This window comes from Solanum stenotomum, chromosome 10 (genome assembly GCF_019186545.1).
Source record: "Solanum stenotomum isolate F172 chromosome 10, ASM1918654v1, whole genome shotgun sequence".
In the NCBI taxonomy this organism is placed as follows: domain Eukaryota; kingdom Viridiplantae; phylum Streptophyta; class Magnoliopsida; order Solanales; family Solanaceae; genus Solanum; species Solanum stenotomum.
Genome location: NC_064291.1, coordinates 45,923,405 through 45,943,738, shown reverse-complemented (window position 1 = coordinate 45,943,738; position 20,334 = coordinate 45,923,405). Strand labels below are relative to the sequence as shown.

Below are 20,334 nucleotides of genomic sequence, written 5' to 3'. Positions count from 1 at the left end.
TTTGGGCTATTTGTAGGGCCTCAAGTCTACTTTACGGCCTTTCTGCAGCTAGGTTCTTTTTCGGAAAAAATAAATTTCACGGGGCAGCCTATTTTGACACCATCAATTTACATCTGTCTTTTTTTGGAAAAAATAATTAATCAAACTTCAAATACGACATCTGAATTTATGTATGATTGAGGTTTAATCATTTTTACTGAAGCCAAACAAAAATGACTGAATCATACAATTTGGCTGAATGTTAGACAAAAATGATTGAACAACAATTTAGCTTAAATCAAGCAAAAATGATAAAACTTCCGCCATATGTGAATATTGAACTTCACCATATGGACATGAACTTTATCTATTTGAAACTTCAGACACAACGTCTGAGGTCAAAGTTTGTTAAGACTAATTTTAGATCTCAATGTAGGTCAAGTGGGACATGTGCCAAAAAGTTTTTAAAATGAAGATAAATTAAATGACAGCGTCAAAATTAGGATATCAAATGTAATTGAAAAATAATTACTTATTACTATAAAAAATAAATTCTAGATAAAAAGTTCCCTAGCTAAACCACATAATTAGTTCAAATTCTAGATAAAAAGTTCCCTAGATATATGGAATTTAAATTTTTAAAGGTTTAAAATCCAAAAATATTTTCTGAAATGTTGAATTATATATGTTAGTTCTAACTCCAGGAACATTTTATTTAGTTCTAACTCCAGGAACATTTTATTATGTTTCTGTATTTTAAATTGTTTCCTGTTTTAATCTAGGAATATGATTGTCCAAATGACTTTTTCAGCCTGTAAAGTTACCACGAAAAATCTTATTTATTCTACTGAAAATTATTAAATATTCAATGTAGATTATATGATATAAGCCGAAGATCTTTAAGAAACACTTTATCTACCTCCACGAGGTTGCGTACATACTACCCTCCCCAGATCTCACTTGAGGGGATTTCATTGGATTTGCTGTTGTTATTTGTTGCATGACTGTATCATATCATATCACAAATTAGAGAAAACTGGCATAAGAATTAGTTATTCAACTTTACCAAGATATTTAACTTGTAGTCGGTTTTGACAAAGGTGAGGCCAAGGTTTGTTTGAAGCGACTAAACTTGCAAAAATCTATGAAATTGGCTTTGTTACATATAAAATTGAAATTCATGGTAAGATCAATTTCTTCTGTAGAAGTGTTTACATCACCCCAGACACAACCTAGAAGTCACTTGAGTAAACAATTGGGTACATGAAATGATCAACATGTGGTCAAGTAATCTATACAATCCATCCCAGTAATTATAATACAAATGCAATGACACACAAAACCAGCAGCAAAAAAAGCAAATATATGTCCATACAGATTAAAACAATCATGTACAATTGCAGACTTGGAAGTATCAGATCCAAAACGGCGAGCAAGGGCTATGAACTAGATCCACTCTCTGCTGGTATTGTTTCAGTGTTAGTAGCCTCACTGGGAGCAGGGAGTTTCTCGTTAGAAGCTGGGAGTTCTTCAACTAAAGAAGCCCCAGACTGAAAAGGTTTCTTGAATTGCACCAAAATCATTGTCATGTTGTCACATCCTTCACCTCCAGCAGTAGAAGGTGCCAAACACCTGTCGAGAACTCTTTCACATACTGCAGAAAGCTTGCTTTCCTACAAATCAAACTTTCTCCGTCAGTTTGTATTTTAGAGTGTACACAAGAATATTTTATCTCTGGTCTTCACTTTAATGGAAGCCCTAGCCATTGATATGAGAAAGCCAGATCAACAATTCCTACCCCCCACCCCCAACAAAACCCTGAGCAAGCAGACACCAGGAGCCTGATAAGGCAAATGAGTTATTCCTATACATTCCAAGGATAATGAAGATTCAGTTTTACTGATTCATGTAAGTAATCACTTGAAAGCAATTGAAACACACTGAGCTTCATCAGTTGGGTGAACTCTTTTGCCTTACAGAAAATAATACTATTTCAAAAAGTGCATGCATGTTTTGATTTTGTTCTATTTATTCACCCATTTCTCAAACATTATGGGACCACACATGAACATAATAATCAGTATATAAGCACATAATACTAGCTAAAACAGAAGCCTTTAATATTCTATTAATATGCAAATAAAATGACATAGTACAGGTCCTTCATTATTGCTTTACTAATTTACTATGCAAATGTTTACAGATTGCCACAGAAAAATTAGTGGATGTCTCATCCTATACATAATTCGATTCGTCTCTCAGGCTTTTGCCACTTTTAATAGAAAAATGGTATCATGTAAAATGCAAACAACCTTTTTTTCTGTGAACTATTCCTATATCAGGCTTCACTAGTTGCAATGTCATTGTTATGTACATACAACCTTCCTGAAATAGGTAACCTTCTGACATTTTTCAGCATTACTTTTTCTACTTCTATATATATATATATATATATATATATATATATATATATATACCTTGTGTTTTACTTCTGCTTCTATTTGGTATGATTATGGCATAAGATAAGTTTAAATGGAGAAATACGGTCAATGAGGATTTAGCTGGCCCGGACACCACAGTCGTTAAAAAGTAATTAAAAAAAAATATGGTCAATGACGATTTATATAGCTGACTGAGGTGTAGTTGTTGTAATTTCTAATTGTTAGTCTTAGGCCATTGATACCTTCCAGAAACCATAAATATAATTAACTTTAGATGACTCAATTATCCCATTGTTTAATAGCTGACTTCCCAAACAGGACTTTCATCAAAAGTTAACACCAATTCAAATGCAGAAAAGTGTGCTCTCAGACTGACCGACTTCAGCTGCTCGTGTATAAAATCCACCAATTGCTGGCTGGACATGCAGTCCCTGAGAAGAAACAGACACACAAAAATCAGATATGTAAACAAAAAAATTGTTAATATGAAATCTGAAAATCAACCGAGTAAACTATGAAGAACATCTAATATTTTTGTTTTGAGTCCCAAATATAAAAGAAGAGTCTAGAATGCATACCATATACCATCACAAGCTAGCACAATAAAATCATCATCATCGCACAACTCAACCTAATCAGAGAACAGAGCATATTAGAACATGTTTTTGAGAAAGGTAAAATTAGCAGCATTACATGTAATCAAAGGAACATAGGAAAGAAGTGCAGAGGGTGGGTGGCTGGGGGTTGAAGGCAAGTAAGAAAGAATCAATCAATCAATCCTCAACCCCAAAAGAGTTGGGATCATCCATATGAATCATTGTAGACTATATATATTCTCCTCTTTTATCTCAATATCGGCTTTATATTATGATTTTCATGCAGAAGTTAGAATCACACTTTAAGGGATAACAGAAGATAGCTTAGAGACACATGTAAAGAAAAAGCTGTTATTTAGTGCCTTGTTGCTTCTTGGCCGCAGAAAGAGTAAGATATGTTGCCAAACAAACAAGAAAAATTGGATCTGACTGTCTTGAGAAACATTCATGTCTCGAAGTTATCATTAGAACAAATTGTGTGATATATGAAGAACTGAAGGAACGTACAGTGTTTATATCTGGATTAGCAGTTACAACTTGCTTCTCAGCTGGCAAAAACTTGTTCTGCTTGAATTCCATGTCACCTGCAATTAATTTAAAACGAGCCAAATAACATTAGTAAAGTTTCAAACTACTTTTTCATGGCAGCTAGCTTTTTAATAGAATATTAAAGGTCCACAACAAACAGGAATAATACCTATAGCTCTTGCAAGATTTAGACTTCCATTCACACGTCCTGCATGAATAAAACCACCAGCTTTTAAGATTCTCTCTCTCTCAACCTCAAGATCAGGTTTATGATCCCTCGATAAATTGTATGCCTGCAAAAAGGGGACATATTTGATATCCGTCCTTTATATTCACGTTAAGGTTTGAACAAGAAAACTTTAACATTACATCCTATTGACAATATACGCATCCAAATTGGGGCCACAAGACTATGACCCAGAGATAGCTAGTGCAAAGACGTGGCATGCTGGGCTAGTACAAAAGTAACTTTAGACACAAAAAAATCCACTGTCAGAGGAGAAGAAACATTCTATTAAATATCTAAAAGATGGCACATTACCTGGCCCTTCCTTGAAATGACACAGCGAGAGTCACCAGCATTTGAAACAATGAGTTGGTTCTCTCTAAGGATTGCAACACAAGCTGTGCATCCAGAAGTAGGTCCAGAAAAATCAGAGTGAGGCCCCTGATATCAATGTCACAAACACTTAGCCACAAACCAATTAAACAATGTCTACAACAATAGTGATGTGCAGATGGGGTGAGGTGACATGCTAAAGTACTATATAAGTATGGACAATTTCAGGGGAATGACCTCATTACTACAGCTTTGCCCCATTTCTAAAAGCAGTAAGTGTTCAATTCAATCATTCTCTTATTGAACAGGGTCAACTTTGATGCATGGTTCCAACGTCTTAGTTTAGAGTAAGTATCCATTTATAAACTTCCTTCCCTTTCCTCTAAAAGGAAGCACTAGTAAGAGTACAGTAGTCCATGAAAATTGTGAAACTAGGAACGTCTTAGTTTAGAGTAAGTATCCATTTATAAACTTCCTTCCCTTACCTCTAAAAGGAAGCACTAGTAAGAGTACAGTAGTCCATGAAAATTGTGAAACTAACACTTGGGAAGCTTTAAATATTCTCAATTAAATACCCCAATCTCCATTTCAAAATGGTTTTATCAACTGAAAAGATAAAAAGGAGAACAGGCACGTTATTTTATTTCATTGAAACTCAATATCCTCAAGCACAGCAGGTACCTCCTCAAATGCCCAATCATCAACATGGTTGTTTCCATCACCATTTTTTGGAGACCAAATAAGGCCCTCTATCATACCCGTGAACTTGTTTAATTTATCCCCCAGTGCAGCCAGCTCTCTCCATCCTCTCTGACCACGCATCATCTCGTCCATTCTGCACCAGGAACAGAAAAAAATGTCTCATAACATACTTTGGAAGCACAAAAGCAATTAATGATCTCATAGTGCAAACGACATCCATGCAGATGTAGTGCAAGGCAGGGCATAACGAAAGGAAAATATGTGTATAGGCGATGATACCAATCAGTTGGGATTATTTAGACATGTATGTTTTACTTTTATGTAAAGTGGATCACAAGAAGTCATGTCATTAAGATTTAAGGGTAACGGGGATCACAAGATCAAATGGTTTCCAAAAGTGTTATTATCATTTTGAGACATACTAAAAAAATGTGTGCCACATAAAATGGATGGAGTGAGTACTTCTTACCAAATTCAAAAATATGACAATACAAATGCCACATCAGTTTTCCATTTGTTTGGAAATGTCAAGGATTTAATATGTTAAGTGATGAGCACCATCATAGTACCCGTACAAGCTTTCAACTTGTGGGAAAAGAAATATAAGGAATAAATGCAATTTCCATGAAACAGGACTTAAACATATCATCTATCAAATATTAAATTATTAATATAGCCAGTGAGTCAGTGAACAATTCAAGTAATCTAACCCAAACAGGAGTGAGTCATTCTTAATCTATTCCAATTTTAAACCAGAAATATCAAATGCACAGAGCAAACTTAAGAGTATATAGATCAAAGTTGAAAATTACTACAACAATGAACACCACTAACATTAACTACTATGTAGCTACAAGGAAAGTAGTGTATGTTTTCACGAATCCTTCCTAGTAGCCTTCTTATCCCGTACCTAAAAAAGATGCTACTTGAAAAGGGCCCATGAAAACATACATGCAGAATCAGTCTCTGTTTAAATAATTAAACATTAGAAGAAAGTAAATAATTCAACATTAAAAGACACCCATAGAGTTCTCAGGATGTTATATAGTCAATTCTAGAACCCAAAGCCTCAAGCAATTAACCTGAAAAAGGCTTTCTGGACCGAAGTTCCTATATCACCATGTAAATATGCTTCATGCTTGAGCACTTGTTGATGTAGATACTTGGCACAGAATTTAGCAACAACTTTACCTGTAATTTATGAAATGTTCAGTTATATGGTTAGATCAGGAAGTCGCAGAAGTAGTTGCTTAAAATGCTCTTCAAGATGCTTGATTATAGTAGCAACCTTATCTTTCTAGAGCAGGAAAGTATCAAAGACTAAAGTGTCTACTGTTTAATAAGCATAAATAAGAACTTGGATTTGAATTGATACTTTTGGGGATATCGAAGCTTCTTTAGTAACCTCTATTGCATGAATAAAACTTCAAGCCTGCCAGATCAAATCTATTGCAGTTACATCCCTAACACCACCATATAAAACAAAGAATAGGGAGTACAGGCAGGCAAGGGTAACAGATAATACATCTTATGCCAAGCAAGAATATCATTCCAAGACCTCCAAATTTACAACTCTCAGGCTCACCTTCACAAAGGAACATTAAGCGAACAACCATGATCTAGCAGCGGAATCATCCACAAACATGAAGAATCACATAAAACAGTATAAACTAAATGAAAGAATAGAACGTAGGAATATAGTAGACCCATGACCAGATTTCAATTCTAAAGAATGTAGCTTCAGAGGGGACAAATCATCAGTTTATTGAAGGAATGAAAAGGATAGATGTTAGTGTCATGAGTCATGCATTAAGAGTCGATATCCCCATTGAAGGGATATTGCTTGTTCAAGCAGACATAAATATTATCTATATGATCAAGTCATAAGATAAACGGCATCAACTCGTCCAAACTATCATTTCTCGAGCTCCTACTTGAAACCTGTTAAATTAGGTCATTAGGCATAACTCACATCCCAAAAGCTGGCTCAAAGGGAAGAGGATTGCCTAAGCCTTATAAGGAATCCACTCATCTCATTAACCACCAATCTGGGACTTTTGCCATTCTTTAACTCCCCACCTCACGCCCAGTGCTTAGCATCTGGTGCGTGGGCAATTTTGATTTTTTGATTTTTTGGGGGTCCCAACATTGGGTGAGATGGGTCCTGCTCTGATACCATGTTAAATTAGGTCTTAGGCCTAACTCACACCCCAAAAGTTAGCTCAAAGGGAGGAGGATTGCCCAAACGTTATAAGGAATCCATCCATCTTATTAACCACCAATGGGGGACTTTTGTCATTCTTTAACAAAACCCATAAACAGGTTACCAAAGATTCAAGTTCACTGCTCAAATAAGAGAAAAGATTCTGATACAGTCATAGCACGTCTCCTTGAGTTTATTTCTGAATAAACATTCTCCTAACTATAACTTCCAGTTTTGAACTACTACCTAAATATCTACCACAGAACACTTCAGTTGCCTCATTGAATACCCAACCTGATGATATCGGAAGGTCCTATCTTACTTTTCCTTTTTCCCCTTAATTGACCTTGAAGTATCCTCTTTCCACCCATTCTGAAGAATTGCAATAGATTCAAAATGTGAAGTGTCTTTTGATGTATTGTGAAAAAACATTTGGGAAATGTGTCAGCAAAAGCTCTCTACCTCTACGAGGTAGTGGCAGGGTCTGCGTACACTCCACCCTCCCCAGACCCCACCTAGTGGGATTTCGCTGGGTATGTTGTTGTTGTTGTTGTTGTTGTCAGCAAAAGAGGACAGTGAAAAAAGCAAAAATGAAAGCACAAATTGCAATTCAATGTTCATTTTTGCAGAATAATTTGATGATTTTTTTTATAACCAAGAAATTCACTGAGGGATGACTGGAAACTCAGAAGATAATGGACCCACCCCTATACCCATTCCCACTGAATTACAAGGCTATGGTAATAGCAAGGTTTGAACTCGTGACATGCGCCAAAGCCACACATCACATGTGGTGCTCTTACCACTGAACCAAAGCCTAGGGAGCAATGGTTTTGATGAATTTGATTGGTGTTGTTAGTGAAATGGGAAAGAAAGGAAAAAGATCAACTTGTCATTTCTGCTGTGCATGGCAGCATATGTGGCAGAATTTAATGTTGTTCTAAGAAATAATAAAGAAGGAATTATTTTTGGGAAAAACTCCTCGCAATTGTTTGCTAAAATATTCTCAGTCCATATTGTCAGCTTCAAACCTTTTGAAACCCCATAGTTCAGCAACAGAGTAATGAAAGCAGTCACATGTTTCCGTTGCCCAATGGTAAGATACTCAGTTTGGCTAATCCTACTAATAAAGCTGTGAACCCTTTTCCTTTGGCTCTGCTGCTATGTGGTTTGCGCTTTGGTCTTCTTCCTTCTATCTCTTTCACTTGCTCTTCAGTTTTCTCTCTCCCTTTCTCTTCAATATTGTTAGAATAGGATTAAGATTGTAAAAGGTATCCTATATGAAAAAGGATAAGTCAGCTCCAGGCAATGGACTACTCTTCGAGGATCGAGGCCATGAACAGATCGTTGGATATCCAGACACGGATTGGGCAGGAACACCATTTGATAGACGTTCTACATCTAGATATTGTGTTTTAGTAGGAAGTAATTTGGCATCCTTGAAGAGTAAGAAACAGAATGTGATTGCTTGATCAAGTTCAAAAGCAAAATATCGAACAAAAGTTGTAGCAACTTGTGAGCAGTTGGATCAAACAGTTGCTCGGAGAATTAAAATTTTGGAGAAATCAGTCAGATGAAACTTGTGTAATAATCAAGTGCCACTTTATATTGCAACAAATTCAGTATCTCATGATAGGACTAAGCACATTGAGATTGACTGTCACTTTATAAGAGAAAAGCTACTCTCAGGAGATACTGTTACAAAATTTGTGAAGTAAAGTGATCAACTTTTAGATATTTTCACCAAATCCCTCACTGGTCTTCATATTAGTTACATCTGTAACAATGTCGATACATATGACTTATATGCACCAGCTTGAGGGGAGTGTTAAAAAAGGATTAGGATTTTATATAGTGTCCTACATGGAAAAGGATTGTAGTGTATATTATATAAATAGGCTCAATGCAATAATGTAGAATACACAATTTAATAATTCTTTTCTGTTATGTTTGTTGGTTAGCTTCTTCACAAAGAGTTTCTCTCTGATTTCAGTTCCTTTCACAGCATCTGCCTTTTCCCTTCGAGCTCCAACAAGAATCATTTTTTCATTCAAAAACTTCTGTTGGCTAAGCATGAGACACATGCTACAATTTGTTCAGGTTTATTTTTAGCTTATTTGCAGTTATTTCATGTGAATTTCTGTTTAAGATGTAGCAATAAGCCAATAACCATATTTCTTTTGTCATGTTGTGTTTAAATGACTGTAGATTTATTTTTCTCACAAAAAATTGATTTGCTACTTACTAATTTTTTTAATAAACATAGTGTCTGGGCTAGCTTGTGTGCACCTCAACTAATTCTATGTGGCCTCTGCTACCTCCCACTAGCACAAGTATGGGGTAACTCTGTCCACCAAGGCTTGGACAAATGGGAATAAATCATCTAGTGTTTCTGCCTACACTGGAATTAAACCTGAGACCTCATGGTTCTCAATCCACTCTTTGATTGGCCACTTACTGTTGTAAACGCATTTGAGTTACAGTTTTCCGAGGAAGCATATGCATGTCATGCTTTAGCCAACAGAAGTTTATAAAATTAAAAAGAGAGAGATCTTGCTGAAGCTCAACAGGCAAAGACAAACGCCGAAGGAAGGAACTGAAATCATAGAGAAATTCTTCGTATAGAAACTATATAACAAGACATTGAAGAGCAGAGGAGAAAGAAGCTCACGAGAGTGAGTAAGAGAGAGAGAGAGAGAGAGAGAGAGAGAGCTGGGCAGCAGAAGACCAAAGCTCAGTCAGAGAATGCACAACGGGGAGAAAAGGTTTCATTGCCCAACAATAGGATTAAAACCCTTCAGTTGTACTAATCAACCTGGTATTGAGCGAAACACCATTATTTCAAGCAAGGATCCCAGATTGCTCGAAGTTGTCCTGAAAAAAAACCTTTTATTACTTTCATAAGTTGAATCATCACAGGATCTACACAAGAAGTTGGCAAATTACCAACTTCTTCTAAACGGAAATCCACCATGGGTCACTTGGGATCTACATAATCACTCAAAAGTTGCAAGGTACCATTATCACAAATATTACACAGTGCAATTTTCTTAAAATTAATAACAAAAGCACTAAAACGATAATGTATTTCTGCCAAGTTCAAACCATGGCCTTACTGACAAAAATAGACCTGAATGAACGTAAAAGATATCTATTGCAAAATGTCACCACATCCCACTATATAATGCTTGATGCATAAGAACCATGATTTCATGGCTCAACTATCCATATATGAGCTATTGTCAAGTCTCAATACCTAAGAGTTCCTTACTGCTCAAAAAAGAAAACAGGTTCCTACACCAGAGGTAAATACAAGGAGGAACACAATACAAATTATGAAAATACAAGCCTGTGTTCCAGGTAAAATTTCCTTAGCTGCACCAAATCATGTTTTAATTTATTATATTCCTCTGTTAGCTAAAGACAAGTTTTTCCAAGCAACAATGTATAACATCCCAATAATAACCCATGTACTGACAACATACATACCTCCGTGACCATCGTAGACACCAAAAAAGGATGTTGAAGTATCCAAATCAGGTATTGCTGCATGCTAAACAAAGGAAAGGGACAAAATGTTAACTCATACATGTTGGATTATTGATAACTAAAACACTATGATAAGACAAAGACTAAGAACATGTATCAGATAACTATGTCAATGAAAAGCATATATTAGATACTGAAGGCCACAATAAGCATGTATTAGATACTGAAGGCCACTATAAGCATGTATTAGATACAAAGGCCACAATAACATGAACAATATGATATAATATTTAAACTGATACAAAGCAAATACCATAATCTGAGTCGATAACAGTTCCAACTCTTATCTGTAGTGCGATTTTAGAATACTGAAGATAATTTTACCTTGACTAGAATTAATCAAATAACTTGAGCCTATTCTCTTTCACTGGAAGATTCTGCTAGCTTTCTTTGACTTATTTATTCTTTTTTTTTTTTTATATTTTTGAGAAGGAGTCTAAACCGACACGTGAGATGGACTGCAGATAGATCATTATGAGGATGAAACGTTAACAAGCACAATGAACATTGTGTAGTTCCAGTACCAAAGCTTTCTACTATGTAAACGTTTTATTAGTCTTATACTGAAGCTGTAGGCAAAAACAAAGGCAAGTTTGTCAAGACTCTTAGATGATCATGGTAGTATATATCAGTTTAACTTCATATCACACGTGAGAAGACCAGTCAGCACTGAAGATAAACCAATTCTACAGCTCAGAATGATGAAATGACTAGAGAAACAAAAGTCAAAAAAGTTTAAACAAGTCACATTGCTCAAGTCTGAAAGCGAACAAGCAACTATAAACTTAAACACATGCCCTACGAACCGTTTAGACAAGCCAAAATCCATACTTTTTCCCAGATAGAAAGCTGTGAAAATATAGTATGTGTGTTTTTCTCTTGGACATTTATTCTTTTATATTGTGTCATCAAATTAAATAAAAGCAAGCAAGTTATTTCCATTCCACAAATTACATCACAAAACATATAACTAAAGTAAGTGGCAGGGATACTCACAGCATCTTCCATTGTTGCACGCCATCCTTGCATTGATGATAAACCATATTTTACCCTATCATTCCCACCATCTTCTGAGAATTTCTCTGTTTTGGGTGAACTGAGGTATATACCCATCACTTTTAGCTGAAACAGAGAGAAGCATGACATATCATTTAGACAAACACAGCCAAGTGGAACTTATAATGGGAAAATCATAGGCAGTGAACTATTATCATCAAAACCACTTAGAACTAAGAAGTAGAAAATCAGAATCTTCTGGCCAAACGTCTAATTTGGCAAAAGCATATATAAATCTTAATAATGACGTATACAAACAAGTAACAATCTAGCGAAAAGATACAACTGAAGAATCACGAAAGGAAAAGATGAAAAAGGAAAAGAATTCATCCTGAAAAGAAAATTGCGGTAAGAATGCCTAAAGATCATTCTCCAACTACTTCACGTGAAGAACTTTCTGATGCAGAAGGTTCCGTATAAACTTTCATGCACAGAAGAGGAACCAATGGTTCCAGATTTTCCAGTGCAAGAATATTAAAGAGAACATTAGCTATTTTTGGATCTTACCTCCAGACAGAAGTTCATTAATTTCCATCTTAAGGGAGATAATTTCACCTGGAGAAGAGAATGGCAGCTCACTGTCCAGTGTCCACACTTTACAGGTTCAAGCATCACGTTAACTGGCTGGGATGAATGTCCAAAAGTGTCTAACGGCAGCTCACTGTCCACACTTTACAGGTTCAAGCATCACGTTTACTGGCTGGGATGAATGTCCAAAAGTGTCTATCTTGCCTAAATAAATTTGCACACAAGCATGCACATATTTTGTTGGAATCTGAAGGCACTTAAAGGCAAAATCCAGTTTAGATTTGAAACTACGTGATTCAAGGAAGAGGGTTGCAGTATACTGATTGTGGTAGAAGTTGTGGAGAAAATACCTTGGACTCTATGGTGAAATTCTATCATGTGAAGGAACTTCCTTGGGCTGATGGTCTCCATAGTGGAATTCTATCAAGTTGAGGTTCTGAAAAAAGTAGCTTTAAAAAGATGGAAGAGCTGGATCTCCGGGAGGAACATGAGTGCCCAAAAGGAGTGGAAATTGGGAAAATCAGTTTTACCTTGTCCGAAGACATTCTTGGGGAAAAGAAAGCAGAATGCTGTGACACAAAAGAGTCAGCAAAAACGACTCTCCCTCTGCCGCATTATACGACACCATTACTATTAGACCGTAAAACAGATCTTGCTTTGACTATGATCTTTCAAAAGTTCTAAACCTATAATCATTAAACTTGTGCTTGTAGTATATTTTGTAATTTCTAAGATACTTTAAATAATGAATCGATATCCAAATTGAGGTCGGAAACTATATGGTATGACTATCATGCTTCAATCTCCATCAATATTTTGGAATGGAAGGAATAGATATTTCAAGTTGCAAACTCAAAATCCGAAAAAGAAAAAGAAACCTATGATCCTGCAAATTGGGAATTTCTAATTTTCAAATGTTACGCCATGATACTTAATGCTTTCATGGATAAATCAATCGCTTCAACTAAGAGCTGCAAGAGGACTCTTGCGAGGTGAGCACTTATGTCCACTTCTACTTTTCACTGATGACAACGAAAGGATGCCAGCCTTCTGAACAATGTAGTTATGTGAACTGGCTAAAATTGTTAAAGAGTAGGTCTCTAGTACAGCTCATCTTTTTCCTACTTGAAACTCTTATTTTCTATGATACTAATACCTTTTGGGAAGCCTCAGATTCTCAATTAGATGTGCTTCTTTCTTTTCCGTTTTCAAAATGATAAGTCTCGATTTGTATCTGTGTGTTTGTGTTTTTTTTTATAAAGTGACAGATTTTACTAACTCGATTTAGGTGTGTTAGAGTCCTCTGGTGTGTTCTGAAGCTACCAGGGTTAAATATCATCTAGCTAACAGCAAAACTGAAATCCTACTGGATGGATCTCGATTGCTTAGCCAGTTTACTTCGGTGCTCAGCTCTCTATACCTTCCCGGTTCTTGCCTTAAAGCATCTTTAAAGCTTATAACAGTTTGACATGTAATATCAGTAAAAGTCAAAGAAACTACATCTATCCACAAGGGGGAAGACGACGTCACCCTTTCACTGTTCCTGCTTCAACTGTGAAATAAAATGACAAGATCAAGAGGATCTTTCTCTTACTAGGTTGGCTAATGATGAACTTAAATACTACTCAAGAAATGCACATTTCCTCTGGTAGATGGTTAGAAAAATAACATATGATCCCAAAAGAGCAGGAGTCATTTCAGTCATATATCGCGTTAAATCCGTCAGCTGGTTCACCAAAAACAGCATAACGTTTCACAATGTTGGTTTTCAGAAAATTCAGCACAATATAACTGCCCCAACTGCCCTAAAGAGAACTACTTTATGACCAAAATATCTTATCTCAGCTCGACACTCACGGATAATGAGCACACCCCCTCTACCCTCCTCCACCTATACACTAAACCTCGTGCAACAAGTGAATTGATAGATAGATTTCAACCCATGTATTTCAAATCCATAAGCAAAAAATAAAAATCCATTGCACCTAATACACAAAAGCAAATAAACAAACTCAAATCCCTGATCATATCAACCTTACTTTCTGATTCATTTCAAACACACTTGGACAAAACAATATAGTAATAATTAGAGATCTTAAAACTCCGAAATTCAAAATGCCCATCTTAACTCCAAATTGAAATCAGTTCGATTGAAACCACTACAAATACAAATGACCATGATAAACCTTTCATCTTCTTCTAAATACACAATATTCATAAATAGACTACTAAATACTGAAAATTCAGAAATCAAAAGCAGGAAAACACATAAGAATTGAACACAAAATTGAGAAATCAAAATAAAGATTAGAGAGAAGGGAACTAACGAGTAGATTTGGGCGGAGTTGAGGGAAGATTTGTAAATCCGGACAAAGTTCGAGACGGCTCTTCTCCTTGTTCTTCACATCTAATTAATTAAATTAAATACTGAATTAACAACTATGCAAACAGTAGATAATTAAGATTTAATCTTTCACCTCTTCCTTCTTCACTGTAAAACACAATCAATCTCAATTTGTTCCTTTGGACAATCCCATAAAAAAAATATACTTTTCCAAAGAAAGAAAACTTTTAAATTTTGTGATTTCAGGTAATGTGAAAATTTAAAATTATTTTTTAAAAATAAATATAAAAAAAGTTTAGATAAATAAATTGAGACGAAAAAATAAAACAAACAAATATAAATATATATTATTTCTGTTTTTATATAAATGAAAGTTTGTTTCAATTTATGTGATACTATTTGACTTTTTAAAAAAAAAAATACTTTTAGGATGGAGCGTACCAAAAATGCTTCGAAACGTAAATGAAAGACATAGATTTATGAGGCAATTTAGTGGAAGTTTCAAATGTGAAAATGTAAACCCCGAATATAAAAGTGTACATAAATTTGATTTTTATTATTTTAAGAGATTTTTATATATAATTCATATATATTTTATTATTGATGTAATAACATTTATATCTTTTGCTATTATATTTTTACGTTATAATGATTTTTTCTAAAATATATAAATAATAATAAAAACAACTTTCATCAGAAAATGATACTCATAAAAATAACTTTTGAGATAATTATGCTTGAAATTAATAGGATAGATATTTCATTATACTATGATCTGAGATAACTTTTCTCATTTTTTATCATTGCTTTCTTACACTTTTTATCCTTCAACTTCTATGAAATATATTAATATTTCAGTTCAAATATTAGCTAAGCTGAAAAAGAAGTAGGAAATGTGGAAATATGAAATAAATGATGATTTCATTTTTAAAATTCTCTCTTTTACTATCATTTTTTAGGCATAATATATAATCATGCCCTTAATTTGTCATCAGTTGGCAACTATGACCTTTAACTTTAGGTGCACAAGTAGGCACTTAAACTTGTATAAAATTGAACAAATAGACACATTCATCCTACTTGGCATCCTACGTTGCAATTTTGTGTCCTACGTGTTTATGCTGTGTAGGACACGTGTGTTTACTTGTTTAATTTTATATAAGTTTTAAGTGTCTACTTATGCACACTCAAAGTTTGAGGGCATAGTCATTTGCTGAAGCCAAGTTAAGGGTCATGTTTATGTATTATGTCCATTTTTTATATTATTATCTTTCTCAAATAATAATGGCATAATGCATAGATATGCCCTTTAACTTGGCTTCAAATCACATTTATGTCCTTTCAACTTTGGATCTGCACAAGTAGACACTTAAATTTGTATAAAGTTGAACAAAAAGACACACATGTCTTACATGTCATTTTTTATCCTACGTGGTGTCCTACATGTATTGTGTCATGTAGGACTCATGTGTCTATTTGTTCAACTTTATACAAATTTAAGTGTCTACTTGTGCATACCCAAAATTGGAGGACATAAACGTAAAATGATGTCAATAATAATTATAATATTTTTTCTTGATCATTAGTGAATTATATAAATTTATTGGTAGAATTATTAAAACTTTTACTTTTAGCCAAAGTGCTTTTTAGTAATAAAATTATAGAAAATTATTTTACACTCCTATCAAATTTACGTGACTTATATATCCACATAGACATGCTCCATACTATACCTTGATTGGATGGTCGCTACATGTTATATTGTGTTATATTATTAATCTAAACTAAATACAATATCTATTTTGATTATTACTTAAATTTTTATTGGATTGTCTCATTTAAATTTATCTTTGACCAAAAAAAATTTATTTATGTAGCGTTCCATTTGATGTGATCATGCTGTTACTTTAATATTGTTTTCTCATTTTGTCTTCTTTTATTATTTAATTATTCTATTTTATCATTTACGCTATCTTTTCATAATAGCCGTACCCTAAATCCTACAATTTCTTGTAGATTTGCTATTCAAATTATAAATATATGACACTATACAGCGACAAAGAGCTTTGAAATTCTCTCCAAAATTCCAATTTCACAAGGCACCTTCAAATTTTGACATTTTAAACCAAACCCGATATCAAGGGCACCAGAAAGGGTGAGAGTCACATTGTGGTCGAAGCACCATGAGGCGTTACAATACTTTAGCACAATTATTAGCTAAACATGAAGTGACGTTGTAGATTCAAACAAAAGTCAGAATTGTGAAATCAAAAACATCGTTTTGCCTGGAATCCCAAAAAATGGCGTCTGCCAGTAATACACAATCCTTGTTCAATGTTTTCGTCTACGGCAGTCTTTTAGCTGACGACGTCGTTCGTGCTCTCCTCAAACGGGTCCCACCTTCTTCACCTGCGATTCTCCACAACTTGTCCGTTTCTTTACTCCTTGTTTTCCATTCTTCTTGTATATATATATAAATGTCTTCTTATCTTTTTGTGGTCAAATACAGTAAAATATTTTATTTCTTTTGGGATAAAAAGACTTAAAAGAGTGAAATTCGGGAATCTGCAGAGCTCTAGTGAATGAATCATGATTAGTGTTCAAATAATGTGACATTTTTCGTGTACCCTTTTAGCTTATGGGGGTAAAATGATGTTGAAATTTGATTTTCAGTTGATATTTGGGATTGGTTTTATTTTGAAATTAGAAACCTGATAGTGAAAACACATAATGAGTATATGTTAAAGTTTCTTCAAAATTTGTATGGATATTCTTCATTTTGAGATGAATCAGATAGAAAATTGTGATTTTAATGCGAATTTCGTCATTCTTAGAATCAAAGTTTCAACGTACATTCTTAGTTGTGATTCTTGAAAATATCATGTTGTAGATGTTAACAATTGTAACATTTATTAGTACATCTTACTTTGCATTTTGTTTGTTCTTTACTAGGAGTTCCTAATACTAGTTAATGAGTTTTTTTATTTTTTATTTTTGTGTGTTTACGTCCAATTTGCTCGTTGATTTTGTTGTTTCTTTAAGTAAAATAGAGTGATAGATTTTCTACGCACTGATTCTGTTGCTTTGCTTCAGCCATAGGTTTAGCATCAAAGGGTGTGTTTATCCGGCCATTCTACCTGTAGAAAACAAGAAAGTTAATGGCAAGGTTTGTTTGACATATTCCACTTGTTGTCATAAGAGAATTTACAATGTATCAAAGTACTATGTCATAGCTGTTCCAGATATGCTAAATGATGAATCACTTAATTATCATCTAAAAGTTACTTCCAAGCATCTTAGCCATTCAGCTAACATTTGAACTTAAATCTGATGAATGCAGCATTGTAATTTTTTTCCTACTGTTTATCAGATGATATTTGCTACAGAATTTTCTTTATCAGGGACTCTTTTGCTGCCTTTATTACAAAGTGTCCCAACATACGCTAGGTGAATCAATCATATAAAAAGGTAAAAAAAACTGAATGAAGCATTGATTTGAAATTAGTAACAGACTCAAGTGAGATTAACCAAAACTGAATTGATTGATTGGCATTGGGGAAGTTAAGTTTACTTAAAAGGACATAACTTTCACCATAATTCTGTTGTTAAATGTGGAATCAGCGCCACACTATTGATTTAGTTCTCCCAATAACATTACATATATGGCTGCTGAAGGTCACTCAGAGCATAGCTTACATCCTAGTCCATTCACATAAAATTGAAGATTTGATGCATAAATGTGAGTGACCTCCAATATTGAGGTCCAGGAACTTCAGATCAATCCATGTACTATGCAATTAAAAAGTAGGAGTAAGAACAACTGCTGCTTGCAATCCCTTCTCATTGAGATCTTAACGGGAAATGTAAGATCTGACCCTCTTACTGATCTCTAATGTTTGTTTTGACAAAATGCAGGTTCTTTCAGGCATCACTGTTCCGGAATTGGATATCTTGGATAAATTTGAGGACGTTGAGTATGAAAGGAAAACTGTTGATGTTTCCCTGATGGTATTGATACACTGAAATTGTTCTTGTTAAAGCAGTGGCAAATCTCAGAATGCTTGAGTGCCCTTTGAGTAGTTATACCTTCATCCATGTTTATCTTTTTGTTTAAATGTTTCTTCGTTGACTAGGAGGCAGAAGTCTAGTGTGCTTGGGAGGTGGAAGTTTTTAGGTCTTTATTATCGACTATAGATGATTACAACTTCATAGGTACAACCAGCTAGTCATAGTGATATCCTTGCCTATTGCTTTTTAGTTTGTTTAAGAACATCATGGTTGGCATAAATGGACTGGAATAGCTAGGTTTGCTTCATCCAGTGCTCCCACCTATGTCAGATAATTTTGGCACTTCTGGGTATTTACTCATCAGTTTGATTCCAATATCTAGTTTGTCTTTGGAACAACATTATGTCAGGCATGTTGAAATCAGTTGCCCATTTGTAATGTATTTATCTGGTTCACAAGAGATGTCCATTGGCTTTGCAGGACAGTTCCGATACATTAATGGTTGAAGCATATATTTGGGCTGACCAGAGTGACCCAAATTTGTTTGGGGAATGGGACTTTGAGGTAATATGAGATCTTGTATCAGTTGCTTCTCTTCTTAACTATGATCCTGTAAAAGCTAGTTCTCGTACTTATATGAAAAATGCCTTGAAAGGAATGGGAACGATTGCACAAGCAAAACTTCATGAAAATGACAATGGAGTTTCTGGAAGAACTGGAGCAACCTAACCAAAGTGGCAGCATATAAATCCTACTATAGGCGATGGAGTTGCTTCAACATGTAATTCAGTTTGGGCTGCATAAGTACTGTTACTTTATTACTTCTGTTGGCAGTGGTTTCCCTTGCCTTTTCCTTCTGGGACAGGAAGTGACAGCAATTAATCTTGTGAAAATTTCAGTCAGTATACACAGAAATTTCAAACAAAATTGGTGTTATTTGTGCTTGTACAGTCTATAATAAACATGTGACTGATCACATTTACCATTTCTTTTCTTCTAAATTCTTGGCTTTTAAAATTTGTCATTTTCCTTTTTTCCCTCCCTTGGTTAATGTTATATGTGCCACATCTTTATGATATACATTTCTCCTTTTTAGCTTTGAAAAAAGGGAAACAGTCTAAATTTGCAATCTGTTACTCCCTCCATCCCATATTATAAGTCACCCTTTTCTAAAAATAGCTAGACCACAATATATGTCATTTTATAAAATTTATGCATAAATTACCATATTTTGCCCATTATACCCTTGATTGATTAATTAATTTATCTTGAAAATGTTTTTACTTTAATTAACCTAGAAAATCTACAAGTAATTAATTTTATTGGGAGAGTACTTCATTCATTAATTAACTACTTTCTTTGTTCACTACTTAATCTATAAAATCTGATTTTGAAAAAAAATACCAACAAACAAATTTAAAATAAAAGATGAAAAAAAATTCAAAAATAATCATGAAAGTTGAAGCTTCAACAAATTTTATCAAGGAAGATGACATTTCAAAAAGTTCAAAGGATGTAAAAATAGAAGACTCAACCAAAATATGTGAAGGCCAAATTGAGAAAAATCAAGATCCAAATAAAGGAGTTATGCACCATTTAAACAAAAAAACAAATGATTTGCCGAACTATTCATTTGTCGTCTAATTTCATTATCAATAACATCAGATTCAGCAGGAAAATTTAGATCAATTAGAAGTAATGAAATTTGAATATTTTGTGATGTTGTCATGTTTGCTTTAAGAATTTATATATAAAAATATAAAAAAACATTTTACACAAAATATATAAGAAAATTGAGGTGGGAAAAACTTGATTTTTAATTTTTTTTTTTTTGGATCAAT

General features: G+C 34.2%; 2 protein-coding genes across 2 annotated transcripts; one reads left to right on the top strand and one right to left on the bottom strand.

Moving 5' to 3' along the window:
• Positions 1–1,134: 1,134 nt before the first annotated feature.
• Positions 1,135–14,526, bottom strand: LOC125842637 (probable protein phosphatase 2C 60). Its single transcript, XM_049521958.1, has 11 exons — positions 14,469–14,526; positions 11,554–11,679; positions 10,498–10,561; positions 5,888–5,996; positions 4,785–4,938; positions 4,086–4,211; positions 3,714–3,837; positions 3,524–3,600; positions 2,999–3,051; positions 2,797–2,851; positions 1,135–1,652 (listed from the first exon to the last, which is right to left on the bottom strand). The coding sequence occupies exons 2-11, from the start codon at positions 11,668–11,670 to the stop codon at positions 1,419–1,421; spliced, it is 1,113 nt and encodes a 370-aa protein (XP_049377915.1). The 5' UTR covers positions 11,671–11,679; positions 14,469–14,526; the 3' UTR covers positions 1,135–1,418.
• A 2,119-nt stretch (positions 14,527–16,645) lies between these two features.
• On the top strand, positions 16,646–19,494 carry LOC125841680 (AIG2-like protein D). The gene is made up of 5 exons (XM_049520847.1): positions 16,646–16,913; positions 17,579–17,651; positions 18,401–18,493; positions 18,974–19,057; positions 19,149–19,494. Exons 1-5 carry the CDS (start codon positions 16,786–16,788, stop codon positions 19,239–19,241), a joined length of 471 nt encoding a protein of 156 aa, XP_049376804.1. The 5' UTR covers positions 16,646–16,785; the 3' UTR covers positions 19,242–19,494.
• Positions 19,495–20,334: the final 840 nt, after the last annotated feature.